Source organism: Chiloscyllium plagiosum, chromosome 39 (genome assembly GCF_004010195.1).
Source record: "Chiloscyllium plagiosum isolate BGI_BamShark_2017 chromosome 39, ASM401019v2, whole genome shotgun sequence".
NCBI classification, from domain to species: Eukaryota; Metazoa; Chordata; class Chondrichthyes; order Orectolobiformes; family Hemiscylliidae; genus Chiloscyllium; species Chiloscyllium plagiosum.
The window spans coordinates 7,095,872-7,112,103 of record NC_057748.1 but is presented as its reverse complement, the minus strand read 5'-3'; the positions used below and the strand labels follow the sequence as shown (position 1 = coordinate 7,112,103).

Here is a 16,232-nt window from a genome sequence, read left to right as displayed (position 1 = left end):
TGGTTCCATGTGTAATGCATGTGTAAACTGTAGCTGTGGTTCTGTGTGTAATACACATGTTATCTGTAGCTGTGGTTCTGTGTGTAATACACGTGTAAACTGTAGCTGCGATTCTGTGTGTAATACACGTGTAAACTGTAGCTGTGGTTCCGTATGTAATGCACGTGTAAACTGTAACTGCGATTCTGTGTGTAATACACATGTAAACTGTAGCTGCGGTACTGTGTGGAATACACGTGTGAACTGCTGCTGTGGTTCCGTGTGTGATACACGTGTAAACTATAGCTGTGGTTCCATTTGTAATACACATGTAAACTGTAGCTGTGGTTTCATGTGTAATGCATGTGTAAACTGTAGCTGTGGTTCTGTGTGTAATACACATGTTATCTGTAGCTGTGGTTCCGTGTGTGATACACGTGTAAACTGTAGCTGCGATTCTGTGTGTAATACACATGTAAACTGTAGCTGTGGTTCCATGTGTAATGCATGTGTAAACTGTAGCTGTGGTTCTGTGTGTAATGCACATGTTATCTGTAGCTGTGGTTCTGTGTGTAATACACGTGTAAACTGTAGCTGTGGTTCCGTATGTTATGCACGTGTAAATTGTAGCCGCGATTCTGTGTGTAATACACATGTAAACTGTAGCTGCGGTACTGTGTGTAATACACGTGTAAACTGCTGTTGTGATTCCGTGTGTAATGCATGTGTAAACTGCTGTCCATGAGTTCTATTCTGTGACACTTCATGCGCATAAGCCAAAAGACGGACAAAACTGATTTACCTTTGCATTCCCATGGAGATGATCTCCTTGACAACAGATGCAGAGAGTATTGGCCTGTTCTGACAGTCATCCTAACATCGTTTGCTAATGATGATGTTCAGTGACTTTCCTCCTGCTGTGAGAGTGATGAACATGACTGTAACTTGTCCTCTTTGTTCAGCCTGTGGCAGCTAGGCCCCAGGCCCTGGTATAGCAGATGCTTTCAATCTCTTTGTCTGCGAGAAAGTGAGAGAGATTATGATTTGATATGGTTTATTATTGTCACACACACCAAGATACAGTGAGAAGTATTGAATTGTGTGCCATCCAGACAAATCATTTCTTACCTCGGGACATGTAAGTGATGCTCCCATTCCCACAGATGAATTAAAAATATTACATGAGAAAGGAGAATGTAGAATCATACAATTCAGCCCATCAAGTCTGTACTATCACAAACACATTCCTACCTACACCAGGCCCACTTTTCTGTAACAAGGTGATACTGATTGAAGGTCCTTATTGTTGTACACCTTTCACTGAATACATACTTGGAGAATTCATGTGTATTATGGCACACTGTGTTCCTGCAATAGTTACTCAACGAATTATGAGTATTTTATGCAACCAACGTTCATTATTAAAAATCACACATCACCAGGTTGTAGTCCAACGGGTTTATTTGCAAGTACAAGCTTTCGAAGCGCTGTTCCTTCGTCAGGGTGACCATCTGGACTATAACCTGATGTTGTGCGATTTTTAACTTTGTCCACCCTAGTCCAACACCGGCTCCTCCACATCAGTCCTCAGTACAGAAGTGTAGGCTCGATTAAATTTTGCTCTTTAACGTTATTTGCTGGCTCGTGGTTTTGGAAGAGCCATGCAGGTGTGCAAATTCGTAAAACCATTATAAAAGCAGGATATAGGAACAGGAGTAGGCCATTCAGCCCCTCAGGCCTGTACCGCCATTCAGTGACATCATGGCTGACCTGCGGCTGAACTCCATGTATCTGCCTTTGGCCCATATCTCTTTGCTTGACAACGTCAGGTTGAAAATTAATAACTGTTCCAGCTTCCATTGCTGTTTGTGGAAGAGAGTTCCAAACCTCTATCACCCTTTGTGTCCAGAAAATAATCAAGAAACCCTCCAGTGTGGAAGCAGGCCATACAGCCCACGCTGACCTTCCAAACAGCATCTCACCCAAATCCATCCCTTCCCTATAACCCTGCAATTCCTCTGGCTAACCTACCCAGCCTGCCCATCCCTGGGCACTATGGACATGGCCAATCCACCGTAACCTGCACTCATTCCTGATGAAGGGCTTCTGCCCGAAACGTCGATTCTCCTGCTCCTCAGATGCTGCCTGACCTGCTGTGCTTTTCCAGCACCACTCTAATCTTGCCTCTGAGAGTAGATAAAGATGAATTATTTGACTGGTTGAAGATTCTAGAACCAGTGCATAAGACTGAGGGCCAGGCCATCCAGGAGAGATGTTAGAAAACACTTCATCACACAAATAGTAAAGGCATTGTGGGATTCTCTTCCTCAAATGACAGTCAATTCCAATTCAATTATTAAATTGAAATATGAGGTCGGCCAATTTTTATTAAGTAAGGGATAGAAGCCCAAGGCAGGCCTACGAAGTTAGGCCATGGTCCCATTGAATGGCGGAGCAGAGTGAAGGGGCTGAATGGCCTACTCCTATTGCGGTGTTCCTGTATGAGGAACATGCTATGAACCTTGGGGAAAGACCACAATGTTTGTTAGAATAACAAAGAACTGGAGATCTGAGAAGCAGGAGAAAAGGGTTTAGGGGGATATGGGCCAGGTGCTGGCAGGCGGGACTAGACTGGGAGGCAAAAGTGAGGACTGCAGATGCTGGAAATCAGAGTTTAGATCAGAGTGGTGCTGGAAAGGCACAGGAGATCAGACAGCGTCCGAAGAGCAGGAAAATCGACGTTTTGGGTAAAAGCCCTCCATCTCTGGTCAGCGTGGACGAGTTGGACTGAAGGGTCTGTTTCCGTGTTGTGTGGCTCTGTGACTCTGTGACACCTTCCATTCCCACTCTTGGAGCCTCTCTGTTAAAGTTGGTCTTTTCAGGGAGACCGTAACCCACTCACTTTTCTGTTTGTCAGCCCCACCCACTCGTATCGTGACCCACCCCTCACCCACCACCACCGCCCCCCCCCTCCCCCACCTCCTCCGGGAGGGGGGAGCGGAGGTGACTGCCCACCCCAACAGGAAAGCCTCTCTTGGTATCGAACTGGCTTAAGCTTCACTCATTTGTGAAAGATCATTCCTGACTCCAAGCAGTTTAGGGTGCTCCGGTTTCCTCTCACAGTCCAGAGATCTGCGCGTTAGGGTGGATTGGCCATGCTAAATTGACCCATAGTGTCCAGGGATGTGCAGGTTAGGGTGGAATGGCTGTGCTAAACTGCCCCATAGTGTCCAGGGATGTGCAGGTTAGGGTGGAATGGCTGTGCTAAACTGCCCCATAGTGTCTAGGGATGTGCAGGTTAGGGTGGATTGGCCATGCTAAATTGTCCTGTAGTGTCCAGGTATGTCCAGGCTCAATGGGTTAGCTATGGGAAATGTGGGGTTACAGGGATAGGGTAGGGGGTTGAAACTGGATGGTCGGTTTGGACATGATGGGCCGAATGGGATTGAAAATTAATAACTTATCCAACTTCCATTGCTGTTTGTGGAGGAGAATTCCAAACCTCTGTCACCCTTTGCATCCAGAAAATAATCAAGAATTCTAATCACAGAATCCAATGGGGATTCAAGGGAATGGGACTACAAGGATTCTCTGATTCTGCTAGGTGGAAGTGCTCAAAGGGGAGTGGGACAGTTTTATTTCATGTCTCCATGGTTTCCCTCCTGTTTTGGTGATTCATGTTTCTGGAGACTCCAGGGATCTCTGAGAGAGCTGGCAAACTGGCTGGTGATGTCAGATGCTGTACTTTGCTGGTTCAGTAAAGAGCTAAAGCTCAATCCCAAGTCTTCAAGTACAACATAATCTTGTAACTCACTCAGGGAGCCTTGGCTCCATAATAGGCACTGACACTGGAGAGAAAAAAAAAAGAAGTCTCAGATATTATATTTATGAATCTGTTATGCTCTTTGGAGGGTCAGTGTGTACTTGATGGGCCGAATGGCCTGCTTCCACACTGTAGGGGAATCAATCATTTTATGGCATTGCGCAGTCTGGGGTCAGGTTTGAACAGCTTGACCCTTTGTGTTGACCCAATAGGTTAAAGCTGTGCTGTGGGTCAACAATAAGCCAATGATCTTGACTGAAAGTGTGACTGTTTCTGTTAGTCATGCCTTGCCTCGTCCTTTGTCCCAGCTGGACAAGATGGCCGATGGCTTCCGAAAGGATGATAAACTCCAGCGTGGAGTGAGGCTAGACGGACCGCTCCTCGAAACGGGCCAGTACTGACTCAAGGGGCCAAAAGGCCTCGGACTCCTCCCTCCCTCCCCCCAACCCATCTCCCCTCAGCTGCTGTATTTCTGAGCAGGGGCCATGGGCCCGTGTGCGTGGAATGGGGATCCTCACTACTGTCGGTGGAGTCAATCGAGGAGGGAGGAGTGAGGCAGGGGGCAGTCGCAGGGCGGGAGTGGAAGGGTTTGGAAAGTTGGTGCCAGGGACAGGTGGGAGGGGGATGGGTGGGTGGGAGAGTCAGGAGAGTCTTGTGAGGGGAAGGTTCTTATTTCAAACTGGTTGCTAGGGATAACGGGAGGCATTGGGGCAAGGGCCCTGGACGTGAATTGCAATGGGAATAAAATTTCCAATTTCCCTCACAGAAGTACCATTGACATTGTCCGCACAGCTGGAGAATTGTTCGGACGTGATCCGCGTGCTGTGTCTGGGAGGGGCGCACATCGATTTCCGAGCACGAGATGGTATGACAGCTCTCCACAAGGCCGCCATAACCAGGAACTACAATGGAGTCTTGGTAACTATGAGGCTGGAGGGAGGGGTATCGAGGTCGCAGCCAGATAGCTAAACCCCACCCCTTCACACCTCTCCCCACCCCCACTCAAATCCTAATTTATAAGATCACTTTCTCTTAGAAGCTGCAGATTCTCAAGGTCACATTCCCTGCAGGACAAAGGAAAATAACCACTTTTTAAAAATTAAGCAAAGCCTATGGCGGGCCAATAGTGCCCTGGTGCATTTTTTGTGGCAACCCCTCGACCAATCAGGGTCAACCCCGCAGCCAATCAACACCCTTTTCTCATACACAATAAATCGGTGCTCCCTGTGAAGTTTGGCATTCTTGCAGGGGTCCTGATGAATGCTAAAGATTCGGTTTTGATGGTGTCTCCCTTTAGCCAATACTCACATTCCATTGTACTCCACGTCTACTCTGTGAAATTGTGTTATTTATTTATTTATTTCATTCTTGCATCTGCTAACTCTTCCCGCCTACAAAGTCTCTCTTCCTGTTGTCGGTTTAGTGTCAATGTTTTTCCATTTTAATTTTGCACGTCCACATTTCTAAAGCACACGGTGTCACCTTGTAATTACACCCTGCCAGCAGTGTTGGCAAAAACGATTTATCCAGCTTTCCCTCAAAGATGCACTTGGCTCAATGTCAGGCACTCCCTGTGCCAAAATATTCCATGTCCCGCTATCTCATTATGCTTGTGTGGAAGAAAAATGCTCCTTCCCTTCCTGCTCTTGAGGTGATGAGTTTAATCGAGTGGTTGCTGAAGAAGAATGTGTAGCCTAATGGACAGTGGAGCCAGTGTGGTGATTTGGGATTGGTCAGCTCAGTTGGCTGGGTGACCAGTCAGTGACGCCAACAGTGTGGGTTCAATCCCTACAGTGGCTGAGGTTACCGTGAAGGTGAGTCCTTCTCAACCTCTCCCCTCGCCCGAGGCATGGTGACCCTCACATTAAACCACCACCAGTCATCTCTCTCTAAAGAGAGTGAGCCGCCATCTCTTTTGGGAAGAGTGTGGCCATTTTACCTGGTGGAAAACGGACTTGGTCGTGGCATTGAAAGGGGCATTAAATACTCAATATTGGCAAGGACGTGGGTACGGAAGAGCCAATGCAGTGCAACGTGCTTGGTCTTTTAACACAGAGTAAACAGATTGAATTGGTGGCACATGGCTCAGTGATTAGCACTGCTGCCTCATGGCGCCAGGGACCCGGGTTCGATTCCAGCCTCGGGTGACTGTCTGTGCGGCATTTGCACATTCACCCCGTATCTGTGTGGGTTTCCTCCAGGTGCTCCGGTTTCCTCCCACAGTCCAGAGATGTGCAGGTTAAGGTGGATTGGCCATGCTAAATTTCCCATCGTGTTCAGGGATATGTAGGTTAGGTCAGGGGTAAATGTAGAGTAATTGGGTAGGGGAATGGATGGGATACTCTTTGGAGGGTCAGTGAGGACTTGTTGGGCCGAAGGGCCTGTTCCCATGCTGTGGGGATTCTATGAATGAGACCATTTATAGGAACAGAAATTAGGCCATTCAGCCCATCGAGTCTACTCCGTCATTTGATCATTGCTAATAGATTTTTTCAACCCCATTCTCCTGCTTTCTCCCTTTGACAACCAGGAACTTATCTAGCTCTGTTTTAAATATATCAATGACCTGCCCCTCTCTGCTGCAGAATTCTATTCGATGATCATCTCTTCATACTCTTTAGTCCCTGTCCTCTTGCTCACTGCACCCAGGTTACCCGAAGGTATTTGGTCAGGCTAAATAAAAGGGAGGCAGGTGATAACATTGTCAATGACGCAGTCTTAGGCAGATGCACAGTCAAACACAGAACTTACTAAAACACAGCAGCATCCTTAGGACGTCTGCTTCAGGAGAACCTATGATCCAACTGCCCACTGCTGTCTGACTCACTGTCAGAAATCTTGGAATGGTGCAGAGTTGGCTGGACTAATTAAACCAATGCTTGGCTACCACTTTCCGATTGAAAAAAGGAAATCTCACAGCCGTGATTTCGAAAAGAAGCAGAGGAGTTTGGGCCAATATTAATCCACTGACCCAGCCAACATCACGAAACAAAGAAAACAGCAGCTTTAGTGTTTTTTAACACACTGTGCACAGTTGCAATGTTGTGTACAGTTCTGGTCACCACACTGTCAGGGGAATGTGGAGGCTTTAGCGAAGGTACACAGGGGACAGAAAGATGTTGCCTGGTTTGGAGGCTGTTAGCTCTCAGGAGCGATTAGACAATCTCAGTTTGTTTTGTTTTCACTTGGATGTCAGACGCTGAGGGGAGGCCCAGCTGAACTTTATAAAATTGTGAGAGACGTGGATAGAATGGATAGTCAGAGTCTTTTCCCCAGTTACTTGGGGACATCATGCTAAATTTAAAAGAGATGTGAGAGGCAGGGTATTTACATAGAGGGTGGTAAGTGCATTGCCATAGGAGCTGGTAGAGGCAGATACCATAGTAATGTTTAAGAACATAGAACACAGAACAGTCCAGGCCCTTCGGCCCTCGATGTTGTGCTGACCTTTTATTCTACTCTAAGATCAAACTAAGCTACATACCCTTCATTTTACTATCATCCATGTGCCTATCCAAGAGTTGTTTAAATGTCCCTAATGTCTCTGACTCTACTACCACCATTGGCAGTGCATTCCTCACATCCACCACTCACTGTGTAAAGAGCCTACCTCTGACATCGCCCCTAAACCTTCCTCCAATCACCTTAAAATTATGCCCCCTTGTGATGGCCATTTCGGTCCTGGGAAAAAGTCTCTGTCTATCCACTCTATCTGAGCCTCCCATCATCTTGTACACCTCTATCAAGTAACCTCTCATCCTTCTTCGCTCCAATGAGAAAAGCCCTAGCTTCCTCAACCTTTCTTCATAAGAGATGTCTTCCAGTCCAGGCAGCATCCTGGTAAATCTCCCTTGCACCCTCTCTAAAGCTTCCACATCCTTCCTATAATGAGGCGACCAGAACTGAACATTATATTCCAAGTGTGATCTAACCAAGGCTTTACAGAGCTGCAGCATAATCTCATGGCTCTTAAACTCAATCTCCCTGCTAATGAAAGTCAACACATCATACACCTTCTTAACAACCCGATCAAATTGGGTGGCAACTTTGCGAGATCTATGGACGTGAACTCCAAGATCCCACTGTTCCTCCACACTGCCAAGAATCCTGCCTTTAACCCTGTTCGACCTTCCGACCTTCCAAAATGAATCACTTCACATGTTCTGGTTGAACTCCAGAATGGCTTCTTGACAGATATATGAATAGGCAAGGAATAGAGGAAAAAGGTTTTTAGTTTCGAAAGGTATCATGTGTTGGCACTGTCCTGGTGGGCCAAAGGGCCTGTTCCTTGTTCTTTGTGGGATCTTGCTGTGTACAACTTAGCTGCTGCCTTTCCTACAGAGGCTGCAGATCAGAAGTATTTCATTGGCTGTACAGAGCCTCATGGTTGTGGATGATCATTCACAGAAAGCTAAGTCTTGGCGTTTTTGCGTTGTACAGTCGGAGAGTCATTACAGCACAGCCAGAGGCCATTCGGTCCATTGAGTTTGTGGCTGATTCTCCTCACAGCAACCTACTTTGGCCTATTCCCCAGTCTACCTCCATCTCCCTACAAACTTCATTCCTGCCAGATGCCCATCCCATCTCCTTTTGAAATAATTTATTGTTTGCACTCCCACCTCTCTCCTGGGCAGTAGGTTCACTAACTGTGTGAAAAGATTCCTTCTCATAACCTTGTGTCTATTCATTCACGGGACATGGGCTAGGCCCAGCATTTATTACCCGTCCCTAGTTGCCCAGTGGGCAGTTAAGAGTCAACCACATTGGAGATATATGTAGGCCAGACCAAGTAAGGATGGCAGTTTCCATCTTTAAAGGACATCAGTAAACCAGATGGGTTTTCCTGACAATCATTAGACACGTAAACCCATTTTTTATTGAATTCAAATTCCACCATTTGTCATGTCGGGACTTGAACCCGGGTCCCCAGAACATTAGCTGACTCTCTGGATTCACAGTCCAACGGTTATACCACTGGAACCTCCCTTGGGGGAGGGCCAAGGCTTTGGGAATCCCCAAAAAGACAAAAGGACTGATCGCGGTTGGGGCAAAGTTCAATGATCAATTTTGCGGTGCCCACCCGATGAGGTTCCGGCGCGTGACCCTCCTGTTGTTTGCTTTGTGCCTGTGTTTTTTTTGTTTTGGGTTTGCTGTCCTAGACGCTGCTGGAGTTAGGTGCCTCGCCGAATTACAAGGATCGCCGAGCATTGACGCCTTTGTACCATACGGCTATCGCCGGAGGAGACACCAGCTGCTGTGAGCTGCTGCTCTACAACCGGGCGCAGATTGGCTATGCCGACGAGAACGGCTGGCAAGAGATTCACCAGGTAGGCACCCCCTCCCCCTGCCCCTGTCCCACCGAATACGGAGCAGTTTGGTTCAACCCCCCTCACCCCCTTGGACCATGACATCCAATCCTTTGATATTGTAGAGGATGGAGCTGTTGCTGGCTGGGCCAGTACATGTTGCCTATTCCTTGAGGAGGTCACAGGGTCTTCTGGTACAGTCAGTAGTGGCCCTGTCTCTGGGCCAGAAACTCCAGCTCTCCCTCCAGGACTTGACGATGTCTAGCCAAAGTTACAAAGGGATGGTACCATGGAATGGACAGAATATTAGTGGATGGGGTCTGAAGAAGCACTGCTCCGAAGGCGAGCGAAGGAATTCTGTCTGGTGTCCTGCCCACCGTATATCCTCAAAACAGACATGCGTCTGGGTTTCCTATCACAGTGGCTCAGTGGTTAGCACTGCTGCCTCACAGCGCCAAGGATCCAGGTTCGATTCCAGCCTCGGGCGACTGTCTGTGTGGAGACTTCACATTCTCCCTGTGGGTTTCCTCCAGGTGCTCCAGTTTCCTCCCGCAGTCCAAAGATGTTGGATAAGTACGTGAATAGAAGAGACTTAGAGGCAGGTAGGCCAAGCATATAGGCAGGTGGGGCTAGTTTAGTTTGGGATTATATTCAGCATGGACTGGTTATACTGAAGGGTCTGTTTCCATGTGTATGACTCTGTGTGCAGGTTTGGGTGGATTAGCCATGCCACATGACCCTGTAGCGTCCAAGAATGTGTAGTTTAGGGTGGATTGGCCATAGCACATTGCCCCGTATTGTGCAGGGATGTGTAGGTTAGGGTGGATTGGCCATACCACATTGTCTCGTAGAATTCAGGAATGGGTAGGTTAGGGTGGATTGGCCATAGCACATTGCCCCGTATTGTGCAAGGATGTGTAGGTAGGGGTGGATTGGCCATCCCATATTGTCTCGTAGAATCCAGGAATGGGTAGGTTAGGGTGGATTGGCCATACCACATTGTCTCGTAGAATTCAGGAATGGGTAGGTTAGGGTGGATTGGCCATAGCACATTGCCCCGTATTGTGCAAGGATGTGTAGCTAGGGGTGGATTGGCCATCCCACATTGTCTCGTAGAATCCAGGAATGGGTAGGTTAGGATGGATTGGCCATACCACATTGTCTCGTAGAATCCAGGAATGGGTAGGTTAGGGTGGATTGGCCATAGCACATTGCCCTGTATTGTGCAAGGATGTGTAGGTTGGGGTGGATTGGCCTCCCACATTGTCTCGTAGAATCCAGGAATGGGTAGGTTAGGATGGATTGCCCATACCACATTGTCTCGTAGAATCCAGGAATGGGTAGGTTAGGGTGGATTGGCCATACCACATTGTCTTGTAGAGTCCAGGAATGGATAGGTTAGGGTGGATTGGCCATAGCACGTTGCCCCGTATTGTCCAGGGATGTGCAGGTTCAGGTGGATTGGCCCGGGGAAATGCAGAGGTGGGGTGGGATGCTATTTGGAGGGCTGGTGTAGACTAGATAGGCTGAATAGCTTCTATCTTCACCATAGAAATTCTATGACCCTTCTTCAGAATTAGGAGCAACTAGGAAAGGCCTGTCCAACAGGGCCTACTGGTTTTCTGTCCCTTGCCTCCCCTCCACTTTCAGTGTTTATCTCCGACAGGCTTGCCATCACGGTCATGCTCAGCACCTGGAAATTCTGTTGTTCTACGGAGCAGAAATCAACAGCCTGAATGCATCGGGGAACACAGCGCTACATCTCTGTGCTCTGTACAACAGGGTCGGTATCTGATGTGAGTTATGTTGAATGAGTTACTGTATTCTTTTTATGGGATTAATCAGTGTTTACTGCCTCCAGTTTCTCTGGCCCTGTTTTACCCCTGTCATTACCAACCCCCCCCCTACGCACCTACAATATTTAAGAGTGTGATGTAACCGAATTTTAGGTGATTGATACGTGGACGAAGGAATATCTGGGACTGAGTGGCAAACTGGAATCTAATGGAGGAGTTCAGGTTGGCCAGGCAAGGGTGTTATGTGTAGAATAGTAGATATCCAGGAGTGACTGCAATCCAATAGAGGGACATGAGAGGCTTATATATAGAATAAAAAGACACCTGAGAATGAGTAAGTGCCAGGAATCTAAGGGAGGGCTTTATAAATAGAAAGACTGACACCTTGAGTGAGGTACAGGTTGCAATCTAATGGCAGGGCTCAGGAGGTTTATATGTAGAGTAATGGATAATTGGGAGCGAATTACAGACTGCAAATTAATCTAATGATTTGGAGGGCCTTATATATAGAACAACAGATACCTGGGAATGAGTAATAGACTGGAATCTAATGGGGATTTCGGGGTGGTTTATACATAGATTAACAGAGAATAGGGAGTTAGTTATAGACTGGAATCTAATCAAGGGGTTTAGGGTGCTTTATATATAGAATAACAGATACCAGGAGTGAGTTATAGATGGAATCTAATCGGCGGGGGTTCAGGAGCATTTATATATAGAATAACAGATATCCAGGAGTGAGTTACAGACCTGAATCTAATTGAGGGGTTCAGGATGGTTTATATATAGAATAACAGATACCCAGGAATGAGTTACAGGCTGGAATCTAATTGAGACATTCAGAATGGTTTATATATAGAATAACAGATATCCAGGAGTGAGTTACAGACTGGAATCTAATCAAGGGGTTTGGGGATGGGGTGAGGTTACTGTATAGAATAACAGATAACCGGGAGTGAGTTACAGACTGGAATCTAATCAAGGGGTTTGGGGATGGGGTGAGGTTACTGTATAGAATAACAGATAACCGGGAGTGAGTTACAGACTGGGATCTAATTGAGGGGTTCAGGGTGGTTTATATGTAGAATTACAGATACCTGGGAATGAGTCACAGTCTGGAATCTAATAGGGGAGGGGGATGGGCGTGAGTTCAAGTGCTTATATTTGGAGTACCGGATACCAGAGAGTGAGTTTACATGAAGTTGGTTTGGGGATTGTTAAGTTACGAGACAGTATTTGGAACATTGATTGTTTTATGCATTTCTGTTTCAACATGTAGACTTCATACAACCCCCATGCGTGCTCGCATATCCTGTCCATGATCTACCTAAATTGCATTGAAGTTGTCATAGTGTTAAGGACTTGGATGGGAAGGGATTTTGTTGAGTGTGTTCAAGAAAACTTTCTTCTTAAGTATATGGAGGTGGGTACAATTACAACATTAAAAGGCATCTGGAAAGGTACATGAATAGGAGGGATTTAGGGAGATGTGAGCCAAGTGCTGGCAAATGGGACTAGGTCAGATTGGGATGGATGAGTTGGACTGAATGTGGGTATGAATAGGAAAGGTTTAGGGCCAAATGCTGGCAAATAGGATTATATCAGTTCAGGATATCTAGTCAGCATGGACAAATTGAGACTTGGTGAGCCTTATGTTAGCGATGGGTAAATGGTTGGAGGGAATCCTGAGGGACAGGGTTTACATGTATTTGGAAAGGCAAGGACTGATTATGGATAGCCAACATGGCTTTGTGTGTGGGAGACCATGTCCCACAAACTTGATTGAGTTTTTTGAAGAGGTGACAAAGAAGATTGATGAAGTTAAAAATCACACAACACCAGGTTATAGTCCAATAGGTTTATTTGGACACATTAGTTTTCGGAACACTGCTCCTTCATCAGATGGTTATGGAATGTAAGATTGTAAGACACAGAATATATATCAAACGTTTACAGTGTGATGTAACCAGGTCTTTTTCAATATACCATTTCAGTTACATCACACTAAACGTTTGCTATAAATTCTGTGTCCTATGATCTAATACTCCACAACCATCTGATGAAGGAGCAGCGCTCCGAAAGCTAGTGCTTCTAAATAAAGCTGTTGGACTATAACCTGGTGTCGTGTGATTTTTAATTTTGTCCACCCCAGTCCAACACCGATATCTCCAAATCAAGGTTGATGAAGGCAGATCAGTGGATGTGTATCTGGACTTCAGCAAGGGTTCAATAAGGTTCCCTACGTTAGACTAGTTAGCAAGGTTAGATCACATAGAATCCAGAAATGGGATACAAAATTGGGGACAGAGGGTGGTGGTGGAGGGTTGTTTTTCAGATTGGAGGCTTGTGACCAATGGAGTGCCACAAGGATCGGTGCTGGGTCCACAGTTTTTCGTTATTTATATAAATGACTTGGATGTGAATATAGGAGGTATAGTTAGTAAGTTTGCAGATGACACCAATATAGATGGGATGTAGATACTGAAGAAGGTTACCTCAAGGTAACCTTAATCAGCTGGGCCAATAGGCCAAGGAGTGGCAAATGGAGTTTAATTTAGATAAATGCGAGGTGTTGCGTTTTGGAAAGCCAAACCAGGGCAGGACTTATACACTTAATGGTCGGGCCCTGGGGAGTGTTACTGAACAAAAAGGGTGCAGGTTCATAGTTTCTTGAAAGTGGAGTCGCAGGTAGACAGGGAGGTGAAGAAGGTGTTTGGTATGCTTGACTTCATTTCGGATACTGTGTACAATTCTGGTCTCCCTGCTATAGGAAAGATGTTATGAAACTTGAAAGGATGCAACAAAGATTTACGAGGATGTCACCAGGGTTGGAGAGTTTGAGGTTTAGGGAGAGGCTGAATAGGCTGGAGCTGGGCATGGGTTCAGGGTGAGAGAGGAAAGATGTAAAAGGGATCTGAGGGGTAAAGTTTTCAAGCAGAGGGTGGTGCATGTATGGGATGAGCTGCCAGAGGAAGTGGTGGAGGCTGGTGGAGGCAATTACAACATTTAAAAGGCATCTGGAAAGGTACATGAATAGGAGGGGTTTAGGGAGATGTGAGCCAAGTGCTGGCAAATGGGACTAGGTCAGATTGGGATGGATGAGTTGGACTGAAGGGTCTGTTTCCGTGCTGAGTGACTCTGTAACAGAAATGGGCCATTCAGCCCACCTGGTCAATACTGGTCCACATGGACTTGCACCAACCTCTCTAGCAGCATAACCTTCTGTTCCTTTTTCTCTCATGTACCCTTCTAGCTTCCCCTTTAAGGTATCTAACCTGCTTTCCTCCATTACACCGTGTGGTACTGTTACTGTGTCTGACAGTGTGGATGAAGCTCTGCAATGGGTCTTTAATTGAGAACAAGTTACCTTTCAAGTTTTCCTTTTAAATGGGGAAGTTTAACTGAGGTGTTTAACACGGGGAATAGTGGAGTAAGTCGGGTGGAGCTCTTTCTATCGATAGGAGGGCGGTAACCAGGGCGACACAGGTTTTATGGTAACGTGTCGATGTGAGGAGCCATTTTGTTATTAACTCAGTGCATTGGTGTGACCCAGAATGCACTGCCTGAGAAGGTGGTGGAAGACTTTCCAAAAGCAACTTTCAAATGCTAGGGAAATACCGAAAACGAAAGGAAATGTTTGACTGGCTATTGGGAGAAGAGATGGGAGTGGGACTGTGGACAGTTGTCGTAAAGACTGGCCATGTAGGTTAGCGTGTAGGAGTAACAGACGGTGAAGAAAGCAAATGGTATGTTGGCCTTCATAGTAACTCACCTCCTGACTCCCCAAAGCATATCCACCATCTACATGGCACAAGTCAGGAGTGTGATGGAATACTCCCCACTTGCCTGGATGGGTGCAGCCCCAACAACACTCAAGAAGCTTGACACCATTCAGGACAAAGCAGCCCACTTGACTGGCACCACATCCATTCCCTCCACCATTGACGCTCAGTGGCATCAGTGTGTACCATTCACAAGATGCAATTGACCAAAGATCCTCAGACAGCACCTTCCAAACCCACGGCCACTTCCATCTAGAAGGACAAGGGGCAGCAGATACATGGGAACACCACCCCCTGCAAGTTCCCCTCCAAGCCACTCACCGTCCTGACTTGTAAATATATCGCTGTTCCTTCACTGTTGCTGGGTCAAATCCTGGAACTCCCTGAGGGTTTTGGGGGGGTCAACCCACAGCAGATGGACTGCAGTGGTTGAAGAGGCAGCTCACCCCCACCTTCTCAGGGGGCAACTAGGGACGGGCAATAAATGCTGACCCAGTCAGCTACACCCACATCCCACAAAGTGGATAAATTAAAAAAAGGTATGTCCTGTGTTTACGGCAAGTAATCAGTGGTTAAGGTTAAGGTTAAGGTTGTGTGACAGGTTTTTGACAGTTGGATGTCAGACACAATTGTTCTGATTCTGACTGGGGTTTTGAGTGACCCATTTTGACTGACATGTGAAGAGAGACTTGATCAGTTAGGATTACACTCACCGGAGTTTAGAAAAATGAGAGAGGATCCCATAGAAACCTATAAATTTCTGACAGGACTAGGCCGGGTAACCGTAGAAAGGACATTCCCGATGAGGTGTCCAGGAGCAGGGACCACAGTCTAAGGATACAGCGTGGGCCATTTTGGACTGAGATGAGGAGAAATGTCTTCACCCAGAGAATGGGGAGCCTAGGGAATTCTTTGCAAAAGGATAGTGGTTGAAGCCGAAACCTTTGATTGTTTTCAAGAAGTTATATGTAGTTTTTAGGGCTAAAGGGGTCAAAGGGTATGGGGGGAGGGGGGGGGGCAGGAAGTAGGAACAGGGACTGAGTTGGATGATCAGCCATGATAGTATGGAATGGCGGAGCAGGCTGAAAGGATGGAATGGTCTCCTCCAGCTGCTGTATTTCTGTGTTTTTATGACCAAATTGGCTGAGTAAACCCTTCCAGGGAACAGGAGAATCGACGTTTCGGGCATAAGCCCTTCTTCAGGAATGAGGAAAGGGCTCCTGAAGAAGGGCTTATGCCCGAAACGTCGATTCTCCTGTTCCCTGGATGCTGCCTGACCTGCTGCGCAGTTCCAGCAACACATTTTCAGCTCTGATCTCCAGCATCTGCAGACCTCACTTTCTCTCTGAGTAAACCCTTCGACAGGCTCCTACGATTCCGCTAACTTAATGCTGGCTTGCTGCAGAGCCTGAAGTTTGAGCTGCTGTTCCCAACAAACTGGGGCCGCGTTCCGAGGGATCTCCGATCCGGGACAGACTTTCTTCATTCACCTCATCCCCACCCCCTCACAGTCCATCTCATGAATGTGACTTCCCCCCCGGGGGGG

General features: G+C 46.8%; 1 protein-coding gene across 1 annotated transcript in view; it reads left to right on the top strand.

Annotated features, from left to right (window-relative positions):
• Positions 1-11,016, top strand: part of LOC122542013 (SH3 and multiple ankyrin repeat domains protein 1-like) — a 113,649-nt gene extending 102,633 nt beyond the window's left edge. The window contains exons 8-10 of the mRNA XM_043679305.1: positions 4,569-4,720; positions 8,962-9,129; positions 10,775-11,016. Coding sequence (XP_043535240.1) covers positions 4,569-4,720; positions 8,962-9,129; positions 10,775-10,903 — 449 coding nt within the window. The 3' untranslated portion in view covers positions 10,904-11,016. The remainder of the gene's footprint in view (positions 1-4,568; positions 4,721-8,961; positions 9,130-10,774) is intronic.
• The last annotated feature ends 5,216 nt before the right edge of the window (positions 11,017-16,232 follow it).